Raw genomic sequence first — 25,556 nt, forward strand, 5'->3', positions numbered from 1 at the left:
TTCAGTCAAATTGATGAAACTGCATTGGCTATATTTTGTTTGCTTGAACACGATTTATTTATCTTCAATATTCATCGTTTATCATACGCATGTAGGCTACTGGTGTAACGTTCTGATTCAACTATTCCTGTGTGTTGACCATATGCATGCAGTACATTTTAATTCATTCGCATTTAGCGCCAAAAACTGAGAGAAAGAGACACACGGTCACAAGTTGTAAATGATGGCGCTATACCAAAAAGCTAACTTTGTCAAAAGGCTCCGCTAATGATGGTTAATGGCGCTATTAGAGAAAGCCAACTTGGTCTATAGTTTTCACGGGGTGACTTCAAATAGAATTTCAGGTGGTATTTAAAATAAGTCCTTTTTTGAGACATTTAGGAAAAATGTAAACAGGAAGTGTCCTTTTGCTAATACATTAAAGTAATCAATCAATAGGTGCTGTATCGTTGTCGTATTAAAATAATGGAATTCGTGGCACAGAATGCAGAGAGGATCCATTTTATCGGCGATTTGAGATGGCTTTGTGCTTTACTTCCCCAAAGAATCGACACCGTGATGTCCTACTACCCTTAGGAATTTTGTGCCCCACCCCCTATTCGATACTGAACTGTTTCCCATATTTCAAGAGTTATTTATGAGAATGTCTTTTATATGTTCATGAAAAATTGTCAGTTTATAACATTTCTTGTGCATAGATGAATGTAAAGTAAAGAAATCATACTTTTCTTATATATGTCATTATAAATACATTCAAATCTTGAATAAAAAATAATACTTACGAGGTTTTTGTGCTGGCCATTTTTTATATGTGTTTGATTAGTTCTACGAGAATTATATTAAAGCAGCGGGAGTCCCGATCTGCGCATAAAATTTGAACAAAAAGTAAGAAACACATATGACTTTCCAAAGAATATTCTTATCGAGGAATATCGCAATAAATACAGAGTTCATCGGAACGGAAAGAAAACTTCTTTAGGGTGAATGCTGTGGCTTTTATTTAATGTTTAACGAGCAACCTTGAATTTAATATGAATAATGAAATTATGGTTATGGTCATTCCCGATTCTAAAATTACACTTTCTACGATCAATCAGGAATTTAACATCAAAGTTTTATATTTATTTCATTGTGAATTGCGAGAAAAAAAAAACGAAATCGTGAGAAAAAATGTGAAAATTCGAGAAACTGATTAATTCATGTAAACGATGGTCAAAAGTGGACATTTTATTTTAAGAAATTATATTTTTATTCAAAATTACACGTACAGGCATGTTATACAATGTAGCTATGCTTACCTACACTGGGGTGATGTTAATAACCAATGCAAAATGCATTGAGGTTTCGATGACTTCAATGCACTAGACTTCTGCTTGTTAGTATATATAATCAGAACTAGCTGTTACAATACCACTATGGAAGTAATAAACTCAGGTCGGTCTACTGTACGTGGCTATACACACCTCCACCAAAAACAATAGGGGTATTGTACTCAATGTTATAATGGATCAACACACCAAGTATTAGAGGAATCCACGATTTCATCGTTAGATATCATGTAAAAGGTTTTTCAGAGTTTGACCTCTGGTGACCTATAGGAGATTTGACCTCTCAAGCAATAGGATTCTTGTACTCAATATGGCAAATTCATGTACCATGTATGAAAAGTATCCATGATTTCTACCATGAGAAATCATGTTTTGAAGGTTTTCAGTACTCGCTATTTGGCAACCGCTAAAGATCTACTCGCCAAATTTCAGTAGGCCTATGATTGTTGTTCAATTCTCCAAAGAACAGATCTGCAAAATCAATACTTTCCATGAACAAAGGCTAGTCAGTTAGGTAGATACATGGTGCTACGTAATTGCGCATTGGAAAGTCATGTTTCTTTGCAGTATGAAATTTAACTTGAAACAATGAAAATCTGAGGTTGTAAGAGCATCTATCTTCCAAAATTCCTAGCAGCAACAACAGCAAGCTTGTCTCAAAACACCTTAAATTGTTCGATACTTTGAATATTATAACTGATAGCCAGTGGGAAAAGGCCTTAATAAGATGTTTTGCCATCTTAAGGTGTATTAGTATTCTGACTGGTATTATTCACATTGTTGTGTTAGCGAATCCTATTCTTCCCAACCGTTGCTGGCCTAGACAACATAAAATTGCTCACAGGCCCAGCCAGGTTTGTTCAAGTTGTCCCATAATCATAAACGTCATGAAAGTTGAATGTTACTTTTAAGGCCTAGCTATGCTGAAACTGGTGGAAGATACTACACAAATTGAGATCAACAGCCGATGCAGACAAAAGGCTCGTGAACTCATTGCCAAACTAAGACCGTTTTACACAATTATTTCGCATTGAGATTGGCCCAAAATCTAACTTCTGTTAAGTTTCATAAACGCTGCCAAGTCACAACGAAACTACATCCAACCTAAAATATATATGACGGAAAACGTCCAATAGAACTGCTGTACTACAAAGTACACCTTTCCGCAAGCAAAATAAGGCTTACGAGCGGCACGTTGAAGCCAATGCAAGTTTGTTCGTATTTTCAGTTTTAGATTCTACGGATGCCCATAAGCTCATTTCAAATCGCCAATAGGCTTCCTTCGTATGAGGCGTAACGCACATGTTATCTGATTGGCTGGTATAAATGTGGGAGATATGGTAGCTTATAAAACAATGTTTCAACAATTTGGCGTCTGGTTACTCCAACTGACTTTTGACCTCAACAAAATCTTGTACTGAACGTGTACCAACTACATACTAAATATGAGATTCGTCCAACCTTCATACGTGTTACAAGGTTTTCACAATTTGACCTCCAGTGACTCCAAATGGACTTGGACCCCCACCAAAAACAATAGGGATCTTAAACTCAATGTGGTACTTCTTCACACGATATGCGAGATTGATCCGAGATTTTCTTCTTGAGATATCGTGTTTACAAGGTTTACTCACTTTGACCCCTGGTGACCCCAAATGACCATTGATCTCCAAATAGAACTATAGGCTGTGGCTCCTAAATGTGGTCCTCCTACTCACGAAATATGAGATTGTCCATGTTTACCTACTTGAGATATCGTGTTTACAAGTTTTCACTATTTGGCCCCTGGTGACCTAAAATAACCTTTGACCTCCCTACAAAACAGTTGTGTTCTTCTACTTAATATGGTACTAGTATACACTAAATACTAGATTGGTCCAAGCTTCTCTTCTTGAGATATCGTGTTTACAAGCGAGGCGTCACACACACATATAAACATCGAACGTACACACACTCTCCGCCTGCATGGGTGCATAGGTTACGATTATCATCGAAACCAAAAATTCATAAATGATTTACTTTACTTACAATGACAGACGTCTGTGTTGGACAGGTGCAGATGAGGTACAGCTAATATTCTTCGAAAGGTCTTGAATATAAACTTGTTCTTAATATAATTCGATACGTGTTTTATGCTGAGTCGCTGTCACGTCTACGAAGCGTGAAGTGATAACACAAATTTCAAACAGAGAGCCCTTTGAGATAATCTAAAAGACAACTAAATACTATGACTTCGATCAGTGGATGAGACAAATTCTCAACTGAATATTAGATAATAAACGCTGAAGAGTGGAGCACGAAAGAGGTAATGGAGGGTTGAATGCTATAGTAAGACAGGCTTGATATGAATTGGTATCTAGCAAATGAATAAAACAAGCTACGCCCACTAACCCTTGACCTCTTAGATATAAACCAAAACCCCTGATGTGTGAGTCAATATCGAACTTAAAGCAGTTCAGTGAGATTTATCTTTTTGTTTTACTGAATCTATTTCAGTGTTATATTGAATGGTAGCCTATGATGTACTTTACTAAATACAGCGAATTTCCAAAACCGGATGGAGAGGAGGGGAGGGGAAGGAAGGTTGACCTAACATTAATACAGGTGATTTGCCTGTAAAGTCTACAGACCATCGAGATAATCTTCCCCATTTAACTTCATTGTAACTGTGCCACCATATTTGTCTCTCTAACCAGTCCAACATAAGTCTGGAAAAGGTGAATAACGTTATAGCATCTTTCATATAGTTACGGACGACTTGTGTGGTAAACGGTCCCATAGTCTTATCTGATAGTGGACGATTGGAGAATTCTCTACGAATTTCCGTTATCATTCAAAATAGAAACCTGAAAACATAAGGAGAGCTTTTCACATGAGAGTATTTTTTGCATTTTGGATAGGTGGGGGAGGAATTGAGATTGAGGGATCTCAGACAGGAGTAAAAAGAGTAGATGAAAATATGTTCAAAAATTGGTTCATCGTGTGTGTCAGTGCACATGCAGGCAAATGATGCTGAGCTTCCTGTATGAGCTTCGTTCTGATATGAATCATCCTTAACGTCCATTCCCACTGGGAAACAATTTCGCCCTCTAAATAAATGTTACATGGTAAACCCTGATTAGATTATACCGTTTTTTAAGAGAAACCTCAAATATATAAATATATAGATATTGTACTGCTTTAATGCTAAATTTCAAAAGTTCCTAGACAACACTGGCGTTATCTTGCCCTTTGAACTCGCCATACACTAACGAGGTATTGTTTTAGCTCGAGCTGGTTGCTTAATCAAACACTTCTTCAAGTCCAACAGTCCATGTGCGTCACCAATAATGATAATAAATGTGATAACCATGTCTTCTTCATTTAAAAGAATTATAAAAACGTTTTTTTTGTAATATTTTATGAGGATATTGTTTCGAGCTTACACAAGAAGAAGGAGGGAGATGTGGAAGAGAACGGAGGAGAGGAGGGGGGGGGGGTGGTTCCTCATCAATTCTGGTAATTTCCATCCAATTTTCGGTAACAACTTGTCTAACAACATATAGCTGTTGTGACTTTGTCGGGGAGAGCCTACAAATTATGATTTCGTATTCAAATAAAACTGTATTTGTGTTCAAAGATCGCCATTGTTCTCACTTAAATATGGAAAGTAAATATTTGAGTAGTTTGGGTAATGCTGATGATACTTAGCCTATAAGACTACAAGTTCATGACTCCAAACTGCTGTTCCAAAGCAGCATATTAAACACAATACCCTATACACTTTGGCACCGTTTAAGGAAAGTTCACAACGAAGTTTCCTCATGCTGTATCTATAGCAAGGCCCTTCCCACGCTGCGCGTGTACAAATAGAAACATCTGGATAAAGTTTAACAGTGACGTAGATTTATGTTTACACCTCCCCCTTCAGAAATGTAAGACAACCGAGATACTGAATTATGTAAAAAGGTGAAACTTGGAGATGGTTTTTTGCTCTTTTTGCTCACAAATACCACACAAAATTTTAATATTTGAGATGTGAAAATGAAAATATGCAACTTTGTAACAACTCAACACGAAGTTAGCCTCTTCAGTCAATGTCTCAATGAGAGACCAAAGGTGTCTGTTATGGCCATATATCTTATCACATTGATTGTTTCCAATGATTATCTTGAAGTAGGTATTATTATTGATTAATTGATTAATTATGAGATAGAGAGAATAAATCATCTTGAAATAAAAAGAATTGTTTATCGTTCCTTTGAGTGGAGCTCCTTAAGCAGTGGAGATAGGCTTTCCGTTAATAGCCTACCAAATAAAGTTTCCCCAAGGACAACCAAAGTACCAGTCTACCTAGCTCAAGGCACAGTCATAGCTACGTAGTCACGTAGATTACAGCATTTACGTGTTTTAACCATCCAACAATATCAAATTTGTAAGGGGCTATCTAAAACATGAGGGGGATGATTACATGGTTCACCCCCTCCCCAACCCCCTCAGTCAAATGTTGGTGGATACATTCCCATTCCCCTGATCTTGTAACCTTGTTTCAAATATTAAAACACATTTTAAATGAACAATTTTTTAATTAATCATCACTTCTTTCATGTGGAGAAAAATAAACTTTCTGGCACACGCATATCCATAACATTGAGGGTGTGGGGGGGGGGGGTGGATGATTACATGGGCCATCACCCCTATTCAAGTGTTGGGGGATACGTCCCCCAGGATCTACACCAATTAAGGTTAATATTAACAACGTACCTCAAAAGTGATAATTCAGAATGGAATGAGACTAAAGCTTATACTGTTCTTGTTGTTTCACATACAGCATTGCCAAAGTTTCAGGATGACCATCGTGTAATTTGAAGCATTCTTTCATTTCCTATGATGGCATTGCCGAACAAGTTGTCAAACATAGTTTGTTTGGTCAGACATTATTTCACTGGTAAACTATGGCAGGCCGTCTGTATCAAATCACAGGAAATATCTGAAGATAAATGTTATCGATATATGTCCATGTTTACCAATGTATACTCAGTTAAAATCTATATATCATGAAACAGATTTCCTAATCAATATATTAAATAGTAACCATGTCGAGAATGGCTTCCAGCTCTGACGTTTTACAGTTTATACGTTAGCCTGAATTTGGCTAGGCCGTGGAGATAGTATCGGGAAAGTCCCATTTTTAAATGATCCCGCCCCCCCCCCCACACGCAATAAGGATATACACGCAAACCCTTTTGTAGCTTAGTGACATCCTACATGTTGATGGATATTTCGTGTTTTCATGAAGTTAATCAGAGCGATTCCTGGTGTCTATATCAGAGAAAACCGGCGTAGCATATTAGTTCTGCCGGTGGTAGAACCAATTGATAAAACTGATTATAAAAAATAATCGATGAGATCACATTTTCCTCTTTATCATTTGAGTTTTAGATCGCTTTATATCGCATTAATCTATAACAACAAAATACATTTCTTTCAAATCAATTCAATAGCGGGAGACGATTATGTGGAATACAAATAAAGAAATTCCTTTTAGAAGTACTGTAAATGTAACTGCTCATCTACACAACAAGCATCAGTGTTACTATAGCAACTTTAAGTGCCACCTTTTAAGATAATATTTAACACAAAAGGATTTCAAAATCTTAAATATACTCTTCAGATTTTAGGAGGGTGTGATCTACCTCACTTGATGAAAAAAGAAGTAAAAACATGATAAACAGGAATTAGCTAAGGCTTTATTTTCTACAATAGTTTACAAGAAAGACATTGCAAGTGTTGTTATGCTTTATGTTATTTGCTTGTTTACCCCAACCACTATCATGGTCTTGTGATGTGCCCCCACCGCTTCTTAACATGTATGTCATTTGTAACACTTTGTCAGTTCGACACTGTAGACTTTTGTTATCCAACAGAACGTACCTTTAACATGTATTTACTGCACTTAAATGGATGATGACGATGTTGAAATTTAATTTTCTCTGTGTAAGAAATTGCTTGATCTGTGCTTGTGAGTGCATGTAAGGCAATTAGACTTGTGTTGCTAAGGAACAGTGAATCCTGTCGTCTGCTACTTACGTCAATGTACACTGTACATACACAGTCCCAATAGACTGAATGTGCTTCATCTACAGTTCAATCTTTTTATAGGAACAAGCAACTTTCCAATTGACAAATTGCAATAAACATTGATACGTGCATCACTTGGCTAATATTCTGGGTTTGCTATTTTTTTCAGGATTTTTACAGCTGTCCAATGATGAAACTAGTTGTAGAAGAGATACATCTATACTATGAATACTATATAAGTTAGAGAAGTGTTACCATAGAGCACATCAAAGACCCTCCATGGTTGTTATGCTTACTTTTTAAACATCTCCTTATTGACATATTAAAGTGATCTAGCCTTCACTAGTATATCTATAATCGACTCCCAAATGACCTTAGTTTAGTTGCCATAAATTTGTTTCAGATATACAACAGATACCCAGATTTTTTTTTTGTATTAGATAATGATCACATGACTACCAGAGGAATAGTGCAACATTTAAAGTTTCATATCAGCTTGATGATTAAACCCAGGTGAACATTGACACATACCTACAATTATTGTTTCCATCTTCATAAACACTCATCAATACACAGTCGGGAAAGGAGAAACTTTAGGAGTAAATTAGTAGCAGTGTATTGCTTCAATGATCTCAGGTGAGAACGAAGATCCACCAAAACCAGGAATAGATTAACGAGGAAGACTACATATTTTGTACAATCATTCCCACACCCCATACCCCATACCCCATACCCCACCTTTAGACATTTTTAGGGTTAGACTTCTGCAAACGTATATGAGCTTTCACCTATATAAAATTGTGCAGCAAGTTTACTACCATGAATATATCTACCTTGCATATATTATCTTTTTCACAGGAAAGTTTTCAAGATGAGGACATTCGATATCTTGACATTTGGACCTTTGGTGACTCAAAATGACCTTCGACCTCCACCCAAAATTATAGAGTTCTTGTGCTCACTATAAGAAGACATATGTCAAATATAAGCTATGTGATGTAACTTTTCTTGGGTTATCTTGGGTTTACAAGGCTTGTGTTTATTGGGCTTTACAGATTGTGACCTTTGATGACCCCAAATGACCTTTGACCTCCACCACAAACAATAAGGTTCTTGAATTCATTGTAGGAAAGCTACATGCAAAGATTTGACGTTTTGCCCCCTGGTGAGTCTGAAATATACTCTTGAGGTACACCAAATTGTGCAAAAACTCTACACTACATAAAGCTATCCTACAATGCATATATGAGCTCCTTTGATGTTCAGATTCTGGAGATTTGTAGAGATCTTCACATTTTCCCCAACTGACATTTGACCTCCACCCAAACCTATAGGGTCGTTTTCCTGATTGTGGGGAAGCCACATGATGAATATGTTAACTGCAGATGTTACCGATCTTGAGATATTGTGTTTACAGTCTAGGATGTTACAAACAAACACACAAACACACGCACCCACGCAAACCTGACTGCATAGGTTAACATACACACGAACTTGAATGTATATTCACTTGCCTTCAGTTGATATAACCAACTGATTTTACATAGTTGAATGTACTCATGATCACATCACACTACATGTAACATTTTTTGAACATGAATTTTATTTAATTCATTGATCTACTTCTGTAAAGCTCTAGATTATGTTGTCACATTGTAATACCTTCAACATTGAAATATTTTATCATAAATTCAACACATTAATGGTCTAGTCACAATATTTTCCTAACTTTATAAATACACACTTCTTTTCTAAAGATGGTATGATGGCTAATAATAAATAGGTCTACTGTTCTATAGTCCTATTTCACTTACTATACGTAATAATACGTAGACACCTTTCACACTTTCCCGGATCACGCGTCGGGTCTTGCCGGATCGAGGCTACATGTACATCCGGCATGATCCATAGTCTGACCCGGCATGATCCGGGATGTTCCGTACCTATCTATGGCAGTCCGTACCGATCCATAGTGGCCTTCCGATCCGGAAAAGTTTGAACATGTTTAAAAAAGAAATCGAGTCCAACCACGGATTAAAAGCACGAACAGGACCCTGAGTGAACCAGTACCGTAGCAACCCGTAGACGATATGTCGCAACCCCTAGTGGACCCTAGCGCACTCCTAGTAAGACATGATCACGTGATCGGTGACAGGCCCACTACGGGTTGGTACGTATTGGTACATATAGAAAAAGATCGCGTGAAGTATTGGTATGTACGCACTACGGCTTGATACAACTTGCTATGGCTCGAAACGTGTTGTGACGGGTTGATACGGATTGGTACGGGTTGGTACGAATCGAGGCACCCGATTCATGTGTCAAGTAGTGCGGTTTGTCCAACTATCCAATCATTCTGCCTTTCTCCATTGATCAGAGCACATCTCTACGTCACAGCAGTTCATCATACCATCAAAGAACATGGCACCACGAGGGTGAGAAAGAGCCAAGTATCAGCCGCTACAGAGTCATCAGAGGCTGGATGCAACGTTGAATCAAGGCCTGGATCCAGATCTGCATCTACTTCTGGAGAGGTTTCCAGAGGTCCTTCATGTATGAAGTATGGTGTGGAATGAATGGCTGTATCGGGTGGAAGGTCCTCTTGATATTACCGTACCAAACCGTAATAACCCGTAGGAATACGTAACTGCCCGTAGAAAGCGATAGTGGAACCACTGACATCAAACCGTAATTAAGAGAACCGTATAGCTATCCGTAAGTCATCCTTGCATATAATGAGTAGACCCGGAAGCTATCCGTAACAATTCTTATATCAACCCGTAACAACGCCGTAGTAACCCATACTGGACTCATATGACCCGTAACAACCCGTTCTGGATTAGCAGCATCGCCTTTCCGGTCACGGAGGCTGCCTGATGGCCTTGCGCTACGGATCGTTCCAATCGATCTGGGAAAGTGTGAAAGGGGCATTACCAATTCTTGCTGATTCAATGCTCCCCATTTCTGCTTCAAGACCTCTTGTAAGGCCATGGATTATTTGGCTAAGACTTCACAAGTTCTGTAAGAAAAGTTGGCACAGTGGTGAACGCCGGTGCCTTTCAATCATAAGTCCCGAGTTCGAGTCACTCCAAGATTAATGTATGTCGTCTGGTTACAGAGTTGTTGACAATTCATAATCATGGACGTTATATATGAATGTAAGAGACTGACTTTAGTCAGCTTGCGGCTTTGATAAGCCAATGGTGGCTCCTTTGCGAGTTCCTGCTTGCAGGAGGATCTAAAATACATACAAATACATACATACTTCCAAAAGGAACCGGTCAGGAATGGTGGAAAAACTTTTCTATAAAAAGGAATGTAGGCCTATCACATTGAAGGACAAACCTTCATTTAAATCAATTTGTTTTATTAATTTTATTTTTTGATTATCAATAAGTCCCATAATATGCTTCAATCTACTCATATTTTGCCATAGCACATGCAGAATTCCTGTTTTGTTAATTAACTTAAACTATCAGTTGCGACTAAACAATTAGAACAATACGGTGTAACTTCAGTTCAGTAGAGAACTTCCCCATCAACAACACATTCCGCCATGCGTTGCAAACTCTCTGAAAGATCTGTTCATGAGATAAAGTGAATAAATATTTTTACCGTGTGGGTGAAAATAGAGACGTGTAGGCTAGATGTTTCACTTACAGATTAATACAATAGGGATTTTGTACTCGTGATGTAAAAGTTCCAAGCCTAGAAGGATCTTTGTCAAATTTCCACTTCTTGAATGTCTTACCTGAGATCTTGGCCTATCATGGCACTTGCAAACTTCCATATCATGATCGTTTACAGGCGCGTATCCAGGGGGGGGGGGGCGTTGGGGGGTAAGGAAAAGAGGAGAGAAAAAAAAGAGAAGAAAAAAGGGAAAAGGAGGGGGGAAAAAAGAAAAGGAGGAGAGGAAGGAAGGGAAAAGAAAAAGAAAAAAAAGAGAAAAAGGAGAAAAGGGGGGGGGGGGGAGTAGAAGATAGCCAAGACCTCGGGAAGAGAAAGAGGAACAGTCATAGTTAAAGCGCTGATCCCTACTATATACACAGGGTAGCCAGTGACAGATCAAGGATTACGGAGGGGGTGTGCGCCTCACCCTACCCCTTACACCGACAACTCCATTTTTGACGTTTCCATTTTTCCTCTCTCACTAATGTATCTATATAAATACTATATATGGTCTATCATAACGCGTGTGTGTGTGTATGGACGCCTTAAACAATTGTACAATTGTGCTATATGGAACCAACTGTGGCTGGTCTTGAACTCGACCGAGTCGTCGGGGAACATGACGCATTTCGGGAAGGGGCGGCCGCCCAACCCCCCGAGCAAATTTTCTTTATGACATCGCTAGTAATTCAAAATAGACAATGCTTAGATGCAACTTACCAAGGCCTGGGAAGTGTCATTTCCAGCGATCTGGGAGGCATTTTCGGCCAAAAATTTTATTGTACGCTTCGCGCCAACTCATGGTGGCGCTTCGCTTAGATAGTTTGCCTACAGGCTTCGCTCCTCCCTTGGCAATTACTCGCTACACTCCTTTTCGAATTTGTAAAGCAAAGAGCAGATATAACATCATATCAGTGAGCATTGAAATGCATGTTCCAGGATGAACAGCCCCTAAAACTGTCTATGTGTGTAGTCAAAGGCGTAGGAGCCCAATTGGATTTGGGGGCTGTAATGACTTGCCCGAAAAAAAAGCCAAAATTATTCGCGCGCTTCGCGCGCGTTCAACATATCGATGCAAATATCATATAAGCAAGCATCGGTCATTACATCGCATGCCATCGTTTACCGTACGGTCCGTGAAAGTTGCACAGTATACCGCCGGATGCTAATGTAAACAACCAAATGTGTTATGTAGATGGAGAAAAAGCATACAGATCCATTTATGTCAAAACTCTCTTTTACAGTAGTAATATCGGCCAAGCTTAGAACTTCATTTTAATTACCAAGGAGATAATTTTTAAGCTATTCATTGCTATTTATTTTTCTTTCAGTAGGTGCCAGAAAAAGATGGGGAAAATTTGGTTGGGGTGGGGGGGGGGGGGGGCTGCAGCCCCCGCCTCCTACGGGACCTACGCCTATGTGTGTAGTGTTTGGTTTCGATATACCTGATATCGGAAATATCTGGTATTTTTCATATCCTTCAACGCAGTTTGATAATAGCCATAATAAGAGGTTTTAATATTTTTACACCAATAAATTAACTGTGTCTGAATTTTCGAAAATTTCCTCACCAACATTCTTCATCATACTTTCCTCTACTCGTGCAATTTTGACCTGTCTGTTAGGGGTTGAAGGGGTTTTTTCTATATTGGTTGTCCATAGATTGAATTTTGTGCAACATTATGGGTATGTTCTGAAGTGATTTTATTCACGAGAAATGTGAATTTTCAAATTCTCAACAAATAATGGGCTTAAAACCTTGAAAAGTCGGGCTTTCGGATATTGTGGGCCGTGACGTAGAATCACCTACAAAAGCAATGATCCATAGGACATGCAATGAGGTCGAACATGATGTGTAACTGGTGACAATCTTCAAAAAGGTTATGGATGGAAAAAAAACTTTTGGGAAATACTGCGGTTCTCAGGCAAAAGTGTACATCTGGTTGCTCATTTTCAAGCCCGAGAAGTGCCATTTCCGGTGATCTGGGGGGTATCAAAACCAGAAATTTTCTTGTACGCTCCGCGCCAAGCGATGGTGGCGCTCCGCTTAGATAGTAATTCGCGCCCCCCGGGTTAGAAAATCCTGGATACGCGCCTGGTTTAGATTTTGAGCTAGAAGAGAAGCAAGTTTAGTATACTGAACCCCCACCCTTCAATCTGCTCGCTCGGAGTAATTTCATTTAACCAAAGATTTTATACAATGATTTATATCACCTTCGATCCTCCCTATTTTCCCACCATCTGTACTTTAAATTATGCTCTTTCATATAAAGGCAGAACAAACGATGACAGTAACTGATAACATGCTTAAACAAACAGTAACTGATAACATGCTACTGATAACATGCTTAAGCAAGCTTTACCATAGGTACTTTTACCTCTTTTCTCTGACAATGATTAACCTTTCGAGCGGATGAACACTGCTCTAAGTGTGTTAGAGCGCCTTTAGCGCCAAGAGAGAGAGAGAGAGAGAGAGAGAGAGAGAGAGATACGACCCCAAAATGTAAGTGATGACGCTATTCAAGAAAACTAACTTTGTCAAAAGGCTCCGCTAATGATGAGTGATGACGCTATTAAAGAAAGCCAACTTGGTATAAAATTTTCACGGGGTGACTTCAGACAGAATTTCAGTCTTGAGTTCTTTGAAAATGAGTGTCTCTCTTCTTTTAATACATTTTAATTATTTTCTTTGACCCTCTATTTGAAAGACCGGAAGTGTAGACGAGACCTTGGATTGTAGTAATACTAGAGGACATAGATGGCGTTATTATTATTATAATTATTATTTTTATGACATCATGTACTCAGCAGTTTTTTTTTATTGTTCGGTATTGTTCAGTATAAAGTAGTATATATATATATGTATGGAACTTTTTTTCACTGTTCTGGATTTTCCAACTCACTACGAATTCAATTATATATATATATTCATTTGCCTTTGTCGTTTGATCTCTCGAGTAAGGCAAATATGTCACCAAAACAGAACGAGTATTGTTCGTTACAGGTGACAAACGCCTACAGTGGAATTACGACCTTCCTTACCGGTTTCGAACCTCTGGACATGCAATCAGCGTCCATAGCCTAGTGGTTGGGTGTCCGCATGTAAAGCTATTCAAACATAGTGTATACGAACACTGATACACATACAATATGATATGTTATCGTTATTGAGAGTACACTGGCTATAGGCTACGATACTGATGCATAGAGATGCATGTATCCTAGTTGTGACGTCACTACCCGCTTTGTCACTCCGTTAGATAACGGTATGTGACTGTGTATTAAGAATCATTGACCAACACTGTCTGCGTGTGGAGTAGTACTATATCTCCGTTACCGTTACTAAGGTTATAATTTTTATGAATATGCATATATACATGGCCGTATACGCACAAATACACGCACCCACACGGTGAAGTTCTCTTGTAAATATGCGCGCGTACGCGTGATTCACGCATCTATTCAAATAAGCGCCAACGTCATAATAATGGACTAGTCCGCTGGAGGTCAAGAAACATTGTTAACACATTTCTGTGCTGTCGCTTGACTCCGTTCATCGCTGTGTTTCTAAAGCTAAAGGATATTCATCAAAATGGGTGTGTTTCTTCGAAAGTCCACTTAGCATCAGTGACTCCAACCGCCCCAAGCGGACGATATGCCAACTTTAAACGGTGGATTGGCCGAAAACGCCGAGCACTGGTGAGTAAAACCATCAGAATATATTAGCTGTAAATAGATCAGCTGTAATCACAAAGCGGCATGGAACTCAATCTTTCATCAGTAATAACGTATACGTTTGATATTCAATTAATATAAGTTAAACCCTGAACTGAGGTGGAAGGGTGGTAGGGGGATACATCTGTTTTGCACTAGTACTATTTATCCCAGACAAAGCCACGTTGTTAATATTAATCAATGGATAGATGATTTGGGAACAATATGACGATGTTTATATGAGCGTGAAAGTCAAAAATATTCCACAAACAGAAAAAATTTCCACAAACATATTGTGTAAAAATATGATATCATGACAAATTATTTCTGTATTGTAAACATATCTTTTTTACTGGGGTCGCACAGTAGGTTGGGGGGGGGTGGCGCAAGGTCCACAGTTAGTATGTTAAATAAAAAAGGTCCTGATAAGATAATAATCGTGTGCTGCAGTGTATCGTTCATAATTTATTGCCCCTATTCGTCTGCTACCGTCTGACTACCCCCTTCCACACCGTCTGCATCCCCCTGCCAACAGATTCCCCAGTACGTTTGGGAGAAACATGCAAGTGGGTAAATATTGGAAATAATGGGAACTTTCACCCTAGCTTTGCTACTAAATAAAAATGATTTATTTTGTGTTACTGTTCACCGGGGGACGCAAAGTGGACTGGACCGAGGGGTGGGTGGGGGGGGGGGGAGAATGTTAATAAAGTTCCTGGCAGGATAAATGTTGTTTTCAGCTACTATTTTCCATCTTTGAAAGGGGGAGGTGTTATAGATCGATAAAATGGTTCTGTTTCTATTTTTACAGTGCAAAACCACTGTGTGCCTGACCGGTGTTCAGCCCTTCAAAGCATCAGAGACTGGGTGCCGAAGCCCATCTAGTACCTCCTCATGGTCTACCAACCTCTCGGACCACCTAGGAGAGGAATGGCGTGCTAATACATCTGGTAAGAAATATATTTTCTTTCCATTTGAACTTCCATCATCTGTGGTCTCATTTTAGTGAAATATATTCAATTTAATTGAGAATCTTCATTTGTCCATTAAAAATACAGAAGATAAGATTCATGTTCGCTTAAAATGTGGCGTAATTTATTTTGAGGCTCAAAGGCAAACAGTAACTAATACTGATTGGATAATTTGCTATTTAATTCATCTTGAAGTAGGCACAAACAAGACAAATTTTAATCAATCTTACGTTACAACCTTTTTGTAGTGAATCTCCTTAAATAAAAAACGTTTCGCATGAAAGAATGGTTAATGAGCTTCATCCTCATGAAAATCGATTTATGTTGTCCAGATAATAATTTCAATTCTAATTTACTTTTCTTTGTTCGTCGTAGCACCTGAAACTGGCAATGCCCAATGTGCTACCCGCATTATCCGCCGCGGTCACACTGAAACTCCGGTAGATCAAGACTGCGCATGCGTCACCAACTCCCGAGGATTGGCCAGAACTTCTTGCAATCATCACAGAGATAACATCCAACTTCTCCGAGACATCATGACTTTGAGTGGGAATGCCGTCGGTGAAGAAGAGGCTGAACACCTGCTTGATCAGATAAAGACACAAGTCGAGAGGATGTTGCCATCCAAACTGGAGAAGAGGAAAGACAACGAGGCTGGGGAGGAGATGGACTTGGAGGGCATCCTCAATATCCAGGTAGATCTTACCGCGCAATCATATACCGTGTTTCATATTGCTTGATACAGATATTCCCGTAAATTAAAAAAGGGAACTTATGTTTTCATCTTGGCTTCACAACCAGGGGACTATGGGTTCAATTGTTGTAGGAACGAGGCTAAATCACTGCTGACGCCATTTGCGCGAGTTCTGTCCCCCCCCCCACACCCCCCAATAATTTCTTCAGTCTTTCAAAACCATTCTATCGGACAATTTTGATTTATCTTTATCTCACAGAGCATAACACCTGTGGCTTCTACACCTGCCCTGACCCCACTTTCTGGAAGAAAGAGTCGGTTCCAGGAGATGAAGGATGTTTGTCGTGAAATCTTTCAAGAGGATGAGGAAACGGACAATGAAGAGTGGCAGGAGGAGGTAATCGACATCGACGAAACCGCTGAGATGTCCGAAGAGGAGTTGGAGGACGGAGAGGAGCCGAAATACGCCAACTCGACGGAGGAGTTGGAGGCAACCATCAATGCAATCTTCAAGAGATGGAACCTGTCGATGCCAGATGATCAGGGAGAGTTTTCCAAGATCGACGAGACTATCAGATCGTCCATCAGTAGAGCCGCATCTGCTCGTCCGGTAAGATAAATAGGATTTAAAGTTAGAGGGTAGCAGCTGTATAGGGATAGGCTGAGGACCTGGAGAGGATTCATTCCTCTTTTCTTTGAAAATAGGCAGCAATATTCGTAAAGTTAATGAAACTGTCGGCTAGAAGCGATCATGCCATAGTTTCCAGTCTGAAATGTCGAGTTTTGTCTCCCCTCCTCCAACCCTCACTATCCCGATCGATTTCCTGTTAAAGAAATTACTGAAGACTGACAATTGGAATCGTAGAATATAATGTACGCCCTTAAACGATCAAAGTAATAATTTTTTTTTAAATGCTGTAGATACTTGAAACATATCTTTATTTGCTAATTTAGTTGTTTTTGTTGCATAGTTTCATACCCCGCTCACCCACTCCTTTCCTCTCTATGAAATTGTATTCCACGTTGAACGATAAATTCAAGTTTATTTCATTAATTTATACACATCTCGATTCATTAGAAAATAATTGACACGAGTTTGACTAACAAATTTATCAAAAGTTGAAAGTTGAATGAGTTTTGATTTTATTTCTGGTTAAACTACTTGTAATATTTCTTCTCTAACGCAGAAAACGGCGGCAATTAGAAAAGTAACTCCACAAGTCTTAGAGCCTCCCACAACTACAGAAGCAGCCAGTAAACCTTCACAAGAAAAGCTTGAACGACCAAGAGCAGCTCGGTGGCCACGCACACCTTCCACGAAGTGTGGTCCCGAAAATGAGGGTCCCTCTTCCTTTTATAAATATTAATATTTTTCTTTGACCCTCTATTTGAAAGACCGGAAGTGTAGACGAGACCCAGATTGTAGGAATATTAGTGGACCTAGATGACGTCATGTACTCAGCAGTTTTTGTGTATTGTTCTTTAGACAATGGTTTGTCTGTGGTTTTCGTCTTTGTGTGTATTATTGTTTGTTTGTGAGTATTAAGTAGTATCAGGTATAGTTATATATAAGGTATAGTATTATTAAGTAACATGGCGAACACCAAAGTATGTAACACCTTTTTGTAATTTTTTTAAGTAAGAGTACAGAGGCATTTTTTTACCTTTTTTTCCAGAATTAGTATTAACCTTTTTTCCCTAAAAAACATATTTTTTTTTAATACACTAATCTGTTGTACACACTTTCACACAATATACTTTACGTAGACTATTATTATAAGTAGAAAGAAGTATTTACATATATTAGTTGATTAAGTATTTGTTTGTTTACATGTTTGCTTGTCTTGGAAACTGTTGGGTCACGTGACTAGTGTAGGTCCAGGTATTTAAGAGGAGAGTGGTCTTGTCGAAACTTCCCGGTCTGGATGTAGAGGGTCAATTAGGGTTAAAAGATTAAGAAATATCAAAGCAAACATTTAAAATTAAAAATACGAGCTGCTATAAAGATGAAAATATTCAAAATTGTAAATAAACAGAATCATGAATGCAAATTTGTAAATATTTTATCATTGCAATCTTTGTAATTTAATTAAAATTCATAATCCACCCTCCCTTAGATTTATCTAATTATTACAGTGCAGTATTTCATTGGTACAAATGTTTCATCTACCTACTAATTAATATTAATGACAAGCATACCACCTGCTCCCCTCCCCTCCCCTACCCCTCTGCTGCTGTCCACAAAGAGCATTGAGAGATGTAGCGAGACAAAACGAACAGCGGTAAGCCTCCCGGAGTAGGAGGCCGTACAAAATAAGCAAGCAACAGTGACGACAGAGGAGGATTCCATCTTGAAGAAGGGTATTTTGGGGGACGGGGCGGGGGGGGGGGCACGGACTTGGAAGGGAAGTGGCACATCTTACTTCAATTTAAAAGAACAGTTCAGTGGTTCTCATATTAACCATAGCTAACCTAGAAAAAACAGTAAAATTTGATTTGATTTACAAGTTGAAAACTGTATACCACAGACCCTCAAAACGTCAAGTATTATACGGACATGGCTGTGACGTCACGGATCCTCTGCGTCCATACTACCGGCATTATTTCAATGACCTCTTTCGCTGGGTCCCCTCCCCTACCAGAGACAAAACATATGTCATCTTTACAGTGTAACGATAACGTTTTTGTAAGTGCAAGGCACGTTTTAGTTACGGAATGTATCTTCACGACGTACTGCCATGCGTACACCAACTCCACCAAAGTCATGCGGTCTGTGTCTATTTCATAGTTCAGTTATTTATCACATTCACAGTACGGTACTACTATGGCAAATATGCTTATGGAAAGCGAAAGGAATGTGTCGATAGGTACGACTTTTGTATATTTTAATTCAACAAAAAGTACTCTAGTTTTGACTTTCAGAAACATCTCCCTGGGATGGACTCACGCACCCACTGGGGTTTCATTCACCCCAGTAAGGGAACCTATATATACATATATATATATATATATATATATATATATATATATATATATATATATATATATATATATATATATATATATATATATATATTATATATATATATATATATATATATATATAGCCTATATATAGCCTATATATAGCCTATATATAGTCTATATAAATAGCCTATATAAATAGCCTTTATATAGCCTATATATATAGCCTATATAAATAGCCTTTATATAGCCTGTATGTATAGCCTATATATATAGCCTATAAAAATAGCCTTTAAATAGCCTATATGTATAGCCTATATATAGCCTATATAAATAGCCTATATAAATAGCCTTTATATAGCCTATATGTATAGCCTATATATATAGCCTATATAAATAGCCTTTATATAGCCTATATGTATAGCCTATATAAGTAGCCTTTATATAGCCTATATATATATCTATAAATATATATATATATATATATATATATATATATATATATATATATATATATATATATATGGTATATATAGGCTATTTATATAGGCTATATATTAAGGCTAAATATAAGCTATATATAGGCGATATAAATAGGCGATATATATAGGCTATATATAAAGGCTATATATAGGCTATATATAGGCTATTTATATAGGCAATATCTATAGGCTATATATATAGGCGATATAAATAGTCTATATATATAGGCTATATATAAGCTATATATATAGGCTATATATAGCCTATATATATATATATGTATAAATATATATATATATATATATATATAGGCTATATATATATAGGCTATATATATAAGCTATATATATAGGCTATATATAGCCTATATATATTTATATATGTGTATATATATATATATATATATATATATATATATATATACTCATTATATGTACTGTCTTATATACTGGCTGGAGTAATTTCAAGAGAAGGAACATTCAGAACCCTCCCGGTGGCTGTGCTTAAGGATATCCTGGGTACTTTAAATCTGTTTGACTTAAGCTTAGAATGGGTAGTAGAGATTATATAATCAAGGAGTAGATTTTGTATTAGAGGGTCATGTTTTAAGTTATTTTTGAGAAATTTGGTGTCAAAGTTTTTGATAGTAATATTAATGCTGGATATTTTGCCAATTTCGTTAAGTTGTTTATTGGAAGTAAACCTTGGGTTTTGGGGCAGATACGGTAGGCAGAATTTTGTATTCTACGTATTTTTTTTTGTTAAATTCGGAAAGCTTATAAAGGCGAAACTACCATACAAAAGAATAGATTTGATTTTGGCGTGGTTGATTTTGAGGAGAGTTATTCTTAGAGTCTTAAGAGTTCTTCACGCTATCCCCGCAACTTTATTTATATGAGTTTTATATGTTAGTTCTGTTGTTACGTCTAGTAAAAAAAAGCTACTTTGCTATTTGTTATTGTATGATTAAAGAGGTTGATTTTCTTGGTTTTTATATCGTTTTTACTAAACGGATATTTTAAAATTTTGAATTTACTCTTAATTGGGTTTATTTTTATTCGCCATTGGTAACACTATTTTTCTATTATATAAATTGAGTTTTGTGGATAATTGAATGCATTTGTGACTGTTTTACAAGTGTTCCACGTGGCTATATCGTCGGCGAATTGGCTAATTTTGGTAGTACTGACTTTATTAGTGGGTAGGTCGTTTACATACAAAGAGTATAGAGGACTTAGTATTGAGCCTTGGGGAGTGCCAGCTTCTAGAATGAAAGGATCGGAATGGATTGAATTGTATTTAAGGTTAAATTTTAATAATTTGTACTTTAGACCATCATGCCAGGTTTTAATCGAATGCCTTTTGTGCATCAAGGAAGACTGCCGCTGCATGTGTTTAGTTTACTTTTTAAATCCTATTTTGATTCCTTCAGTTAATCTAGCAATGCATGGTTTAATGTAGATTTATTTGTTCTGAAATCGGATTGGCAGTAATTTAAGAGATTATTGCTTTCTAGGCGGGTTCTTATTCTGTTATCCATCATTTTTTCTCGAATATTTTATCTATTGCTGAAAGTAGGCTTATAGGTCTGCAGTTTTCTTGGTTTGTTCGGGTTTTGTAACAATATTGTAAGCGCATGATTCAATGGCTTTGGAAAAAAACCTGTTCCGAGTGTCTCGTAAAAGAGATGTTGAGTTAGTTTTAAAGAGTTATCTGGGCAGTTTTTTTTAGCATTATGTACATTACCCCATCTTTCCCAGGAGAGGAAATATTTGTTGACAAGGAGTGGCAGGAATTGAAACTATTTTATAGAGAAGAGTGTCGGCATGGCAGTGAAGTCAATGCGACTTACTGGTTTCTGCTGGATTTAGCAGAAGTTTTGGAAAATCGGATTATTTTAATCAGTGTCGGATTATTTTAATCCGATTCCGTCGTAATTTCAAAGGAATTGTTTTGGTTTATCTAGGAAGGCAAATCGTTTCTTATGTTTAAACCGAATGTTGTCGTTGTCTTGAGGTTTAGTTCCCAGATATTTTCTTTCCCTTTTCTAGATTTATTTGTCCAAGAATCGTTTTGGTCAATGGCAATAACACGCAAATTCTCAATTGAATGATTTTGGAGATTGAAGTGATTTGCAACAGGTTGGTTGTTCTTTTTTGTTTTGATCGCCTCTCTTTCTTAGAGTGTTTTTCTGACTCTCCAACGTATTGTAACTTGCAAATCTTGCAGTAGATGAGGTAAATGACATTTTTGGATAGGCAGTTTATTTTATGCCGAATTTGGAACGTGCGTTTGGTTTGGTTGCTCTGAAAGTCCCCAGTCGAATAGACATGTAAGCACGTTTGGCAATTTTGTGTACAGGGCGATGATCCTGTAGTTTATGTTTTGCTTTCCCCTAATGAGTTGTCATCCTGATAGGATGCCCGAACTAAAATATCCCGTAGGTTGCTGGGTCTTTCAAATGAGATGACAGGTAGTTCTGAGAAAACTGATATCAGGCGTTTCGGTGCTTTGAAGTAGATAAAAATTCTTCTGAATGATATTAGCCAGTAATGGGGAGACCAGGGGGGAATTCAGTAACCAATGGTACCCTTTTGGAACCGGTTTTGACGAGTTTTGTACGTCAAAGTTTCGGTACGGGGTTTGCTTTTGGCCTTTTTGATGGCATTTCCAATAGTACCCCCGAAAATACTGTCTGTTTAGGAGGTGTTGTGACAAAGTCGACGCATGAAGTCGATTTTGATTCCCGCACTATAGAAATGTCATCTCATCTGTAGTGTCAAGAAGTAGGACAGCTCTAACAGGAGTGCTCTATACGCTCCATCTTGTGCATTACAACGACAGGATTCCGCCTAGCCAAGCCCCCCCCCCCCCCATAATACGCCAGCACCTCTATAGAGTTCTTACGCATGGCCCAAAACAAGATAGCACGTCATTACGAACGTTTCAAGGACTATATCAAGGGCAGTCTCAAACACAGAGACATCCCTAAGAGAACTGGATTATTGTGCAGTGGAGAAAATAACTGACATCACGGAAACAGCTTGCAACTACTTCTAAAACACTCTCAAGGCGCAGGTCACCAATGCCAGGAACCCCTAATATCCGATATAGGTATCTTTCTAGTGAATTGGACATTTAAGTCACATACGTGGCAGTCAACTAGTGTCACACAATGAATGACGTCTCGGATATGATGGTCAACGGACGATGACGAAATATGAAAAAAAGAAAGGTAAATGAAACGAAGAGGTAAGAAAGGGTGAGAGAGAGGGGGAGAGGGGGGGGGGGTCGGGAGGTTGTGAACTGTCAGGTAACAGAGGAATAAATTAATCAGGGGATCACACCACTATAAAGATACAATTTCTAGAAAAATACCTTTGAAAAGCATGCTAACTTGTACCATATACAGATGACATATATTTTTGTCTCTTGGTAAAGCTTGAATTCGAGCCCATGCCCTCGTGATTGGAGGTGATCGGAAGTTATTACATTTGTTTTCCTTTATTCTTCTCCGTTATTATTTATCTTGTTATACTTTGTCATATTTGCCTTATTACGCGATTAACAAAAGGTTATAGGTAAAGATATGCTTACAAAAGCCAAGTATTTACAAGAATAGTGGAGAAAACATCACTTCCCTTTAGTTTTTTAACTTCATGTCCCAGATTCACCAAACAAAATCCTCTCACACACCGAAGGTATACCTTGACGAGTCGGCGGTATTGTAATCCCAACATTCTGTGCCATCATCGTTAAGCTCCGGAGGCCTGACATCGTGTCTCATTTATGACGAACTAAAGCAAGGGTTTTAGCAATATTCTATGACTGTTGATGACAAAATTACAACTTCGATATAATTATTTTTCAAAAACTAAGTTAAAAGGAGGCACTTATCTTACTTTGGTGTCTTGCCATTCATTGCAACACAGAAACTTAAAGAAGAAAACAATTAAACCCATGATATCTAACAAATGACATAAGATTTTCTTCGAAGATCGGGGAAGTTGTTCCTGTCATTTATCTTTATCGCATAGACCAATAATAATGGAAGGGGTGTGTGACTCCTTTAAGGTCAAGTGTCATCTAACAAAAGGCGTAAAACCTGTTTGAAATTTGTAAGAGTATACATTCCAATAGATACTAATTGTACATTGAAATTCACGGATATTAAAGAGTGGTGAGTCTTCCTTTCAGAGTCACCTTTAAACCTGTTATTGCTTTATAACCTGCATAGTCGGCAGTCGGGGAATAAAAATGCACACCAATGTGTTTGTAACATTTGATATACATTGTTAGCGCCACCAGTTGGCAGGAAATGAACTCGTTCAATGGCAGATGTACGACATGTATTTAAACTATTGAAAACAACTGGGTGGAAATTTCGACCAGTTACTCTCGGGATAAGCAAATGTAAATCGCCAAGATCTTGCTTGCCGCCAGCATCAGTGAAAGTGACCAATTTCGACGACGTACAGGAAAAACGGCTAATGGTAACGTACAACCGAATTTCATAGGTTCCAACACCATAAACAAACACTAAGGAGCAATACTCTCGGACATTGTTGTAAGGGATGTTGTAACCACATTTTTTATTGGCAACTATTGGAAATACAAAGTGTTATCATTTGCTTAACACGAAGATCTAAACTTGTATTTTCAAACACAGTAAACATTATCCTAACAGCAATTGGAAAAACGTTTCCCTAATATAGGATACGGTAATCGTATATATGTCCCTCTTTCATGCCCTGGAACTTGGATGGCATTGAACACGTATTCGGTCATCAGTTTAATTACTGATTACCTATATTATTGCGTGAAACTTGCTTCCAAGTTGACATTCAGAGAAAGTGGAATCGAACTTAGATCGATCGGAATCCAACGGGACCTTGAATAATAAAAAGAACATCGCTCACATGACAAGGTGGTATCAAGAAATCCAGTCCACTTTACAGGTTTGTCTATAGAATGCATTAGTCCCCTTCAAACAAATTTCGTGAATAGGCCTATATTAAAAACCCAAATTTCACTAACAGTGTGGAATAGTTTAGAACTGACTATATTTTTCTTCCCACCAAGTGTGACACGCTAAATCAAATTCTGAATGGATCTTGATATTCACACAATTCACCACGTTCGCGTAGTGGAACCTTTGTTTCTTGTTTCCTTTCAATTCAGGGAGGTACAACGATTTCCATCCAGTCGAATATCCGTTGACAATTTCCCACACACTTCTATTCTAGTTTATAGACCTACAGGAATAAGCAACTCATTATAAAGTACTGTTATACCAGTAATTTTCTCTTAATACAACATATTTGTAATATCATTCCCCCCCCCCCCCCAAAAAAAAAAAACAACCATTAACATATGCATATTAAATTGTAGTAATTTGTATATTTGGTAACTAAATGATACATCAAAACAAAAAGTGCAATTTGTGTGTGAGTTAAATAGCAGCCATTGGAATAAAATCCATATGTTGCTTAATAGTAAGAATGGCTTTGGATTTCTTTCACCCTAGGCCTGAAGAAAATCTCCTTCATTAGCTATTTCCCAGCACATGGCTAAATTGACACATTCTATATCACAACATAACCTTTAATCCTTTTATGATTTGTCATTTTCGTGTTATTGTAGCATTTCCCTGTGAATATTATTACTCCTGAA

At 37.8% G+C, this 25,556-nt stretch overlaps 2 protein-coding genes across 2 annotated transcripts in view; one reads left to right on the forward strand and one right to left on the reverse strand.

The window, feature by feature from the left end:
• Window positions 1–3,660, reverse strand: part of LOC139964460 (uncharacterized) — a 123,095-nt gene extending 119,435 nt beyond the window's left edge. Inside the window, exons 1-2 of the mRNA XM_071966044.1 lie at window positions 3,357–3,660; window positions 783–861 (exon numbers count right to left, since the gene is read on the reverse strand). Coding sequence (XP_071822145.1) covers window positions 783–802 — 20 coding nt within the window. The 5' untranslated portion in view covers window positions 803–861; window positions 3,357–3,660. The remainder of the gene's footprint in view (window positions 1–782; window positions 862–3,356) is intronic.
• LOC139964908 (uncharacterized) lies at window positions 3,358–18,473 on the forward strand. Its single transcript, XM_071966964.1, has 7 exons — window positions 3,358–3,392; window positions 9,766–9,922; window positions 14,529–14,756; window positions 15,583–15,721; window positions 16,118–16,437; window positions 16,696–17,046; window positions 17,624–18,473. Exons 1-7 carry the CDS (start codon window positions 3,358–3,360, stop codon window positions 17,801–17,803), a joined length of 1,410 nt encoding a protein of 469 aa, XP_071823065.1. The 3' UTR covers window positions 17,804–18,473.
• Window positions 18,474–25,556: the final 7,083 nt, after the last annotated feature.

This window comes from Apostichopus japonicus, chromosome 23 (assembly GCF_037975245.1).
Source record: "Apostichopus japonicus isolate 1M-3 chromosome 23, ASM3797524v1, whole genome shotgun sequence".
In the NCBI taxonomy this organism is placed as follows: Eukaryota; Metazoa; Echinodermata; class Holothuroidea; order Aspidochirotida; family Stichopodidae; genus Apostichopus; species Apostichopus japonicus.

Bases quoted from the DNA above. Each gene is read 5' to 3' on its own strand.
- LOC139964908 (XM_071966964.1), top strand. From the start codon at position 3,358: ATGACAGACGTCTGTGTTGGACAGGTGCAGATGAG. The intron at 14,757-15,582 runs GTGAGTAAAACC...CTATTTTTACAG, and splicing joins GCCGAAAACGCCGAGCACTG to TGCAAAACCACTGTGTGCCT. The intron at 16,438-16,695 runs GTAGATCTTACC...TTTATCTCACAG, and splicing joins AGGGCATCCTCAATATCCAG to AGCATAACACCTGTGGCTTC.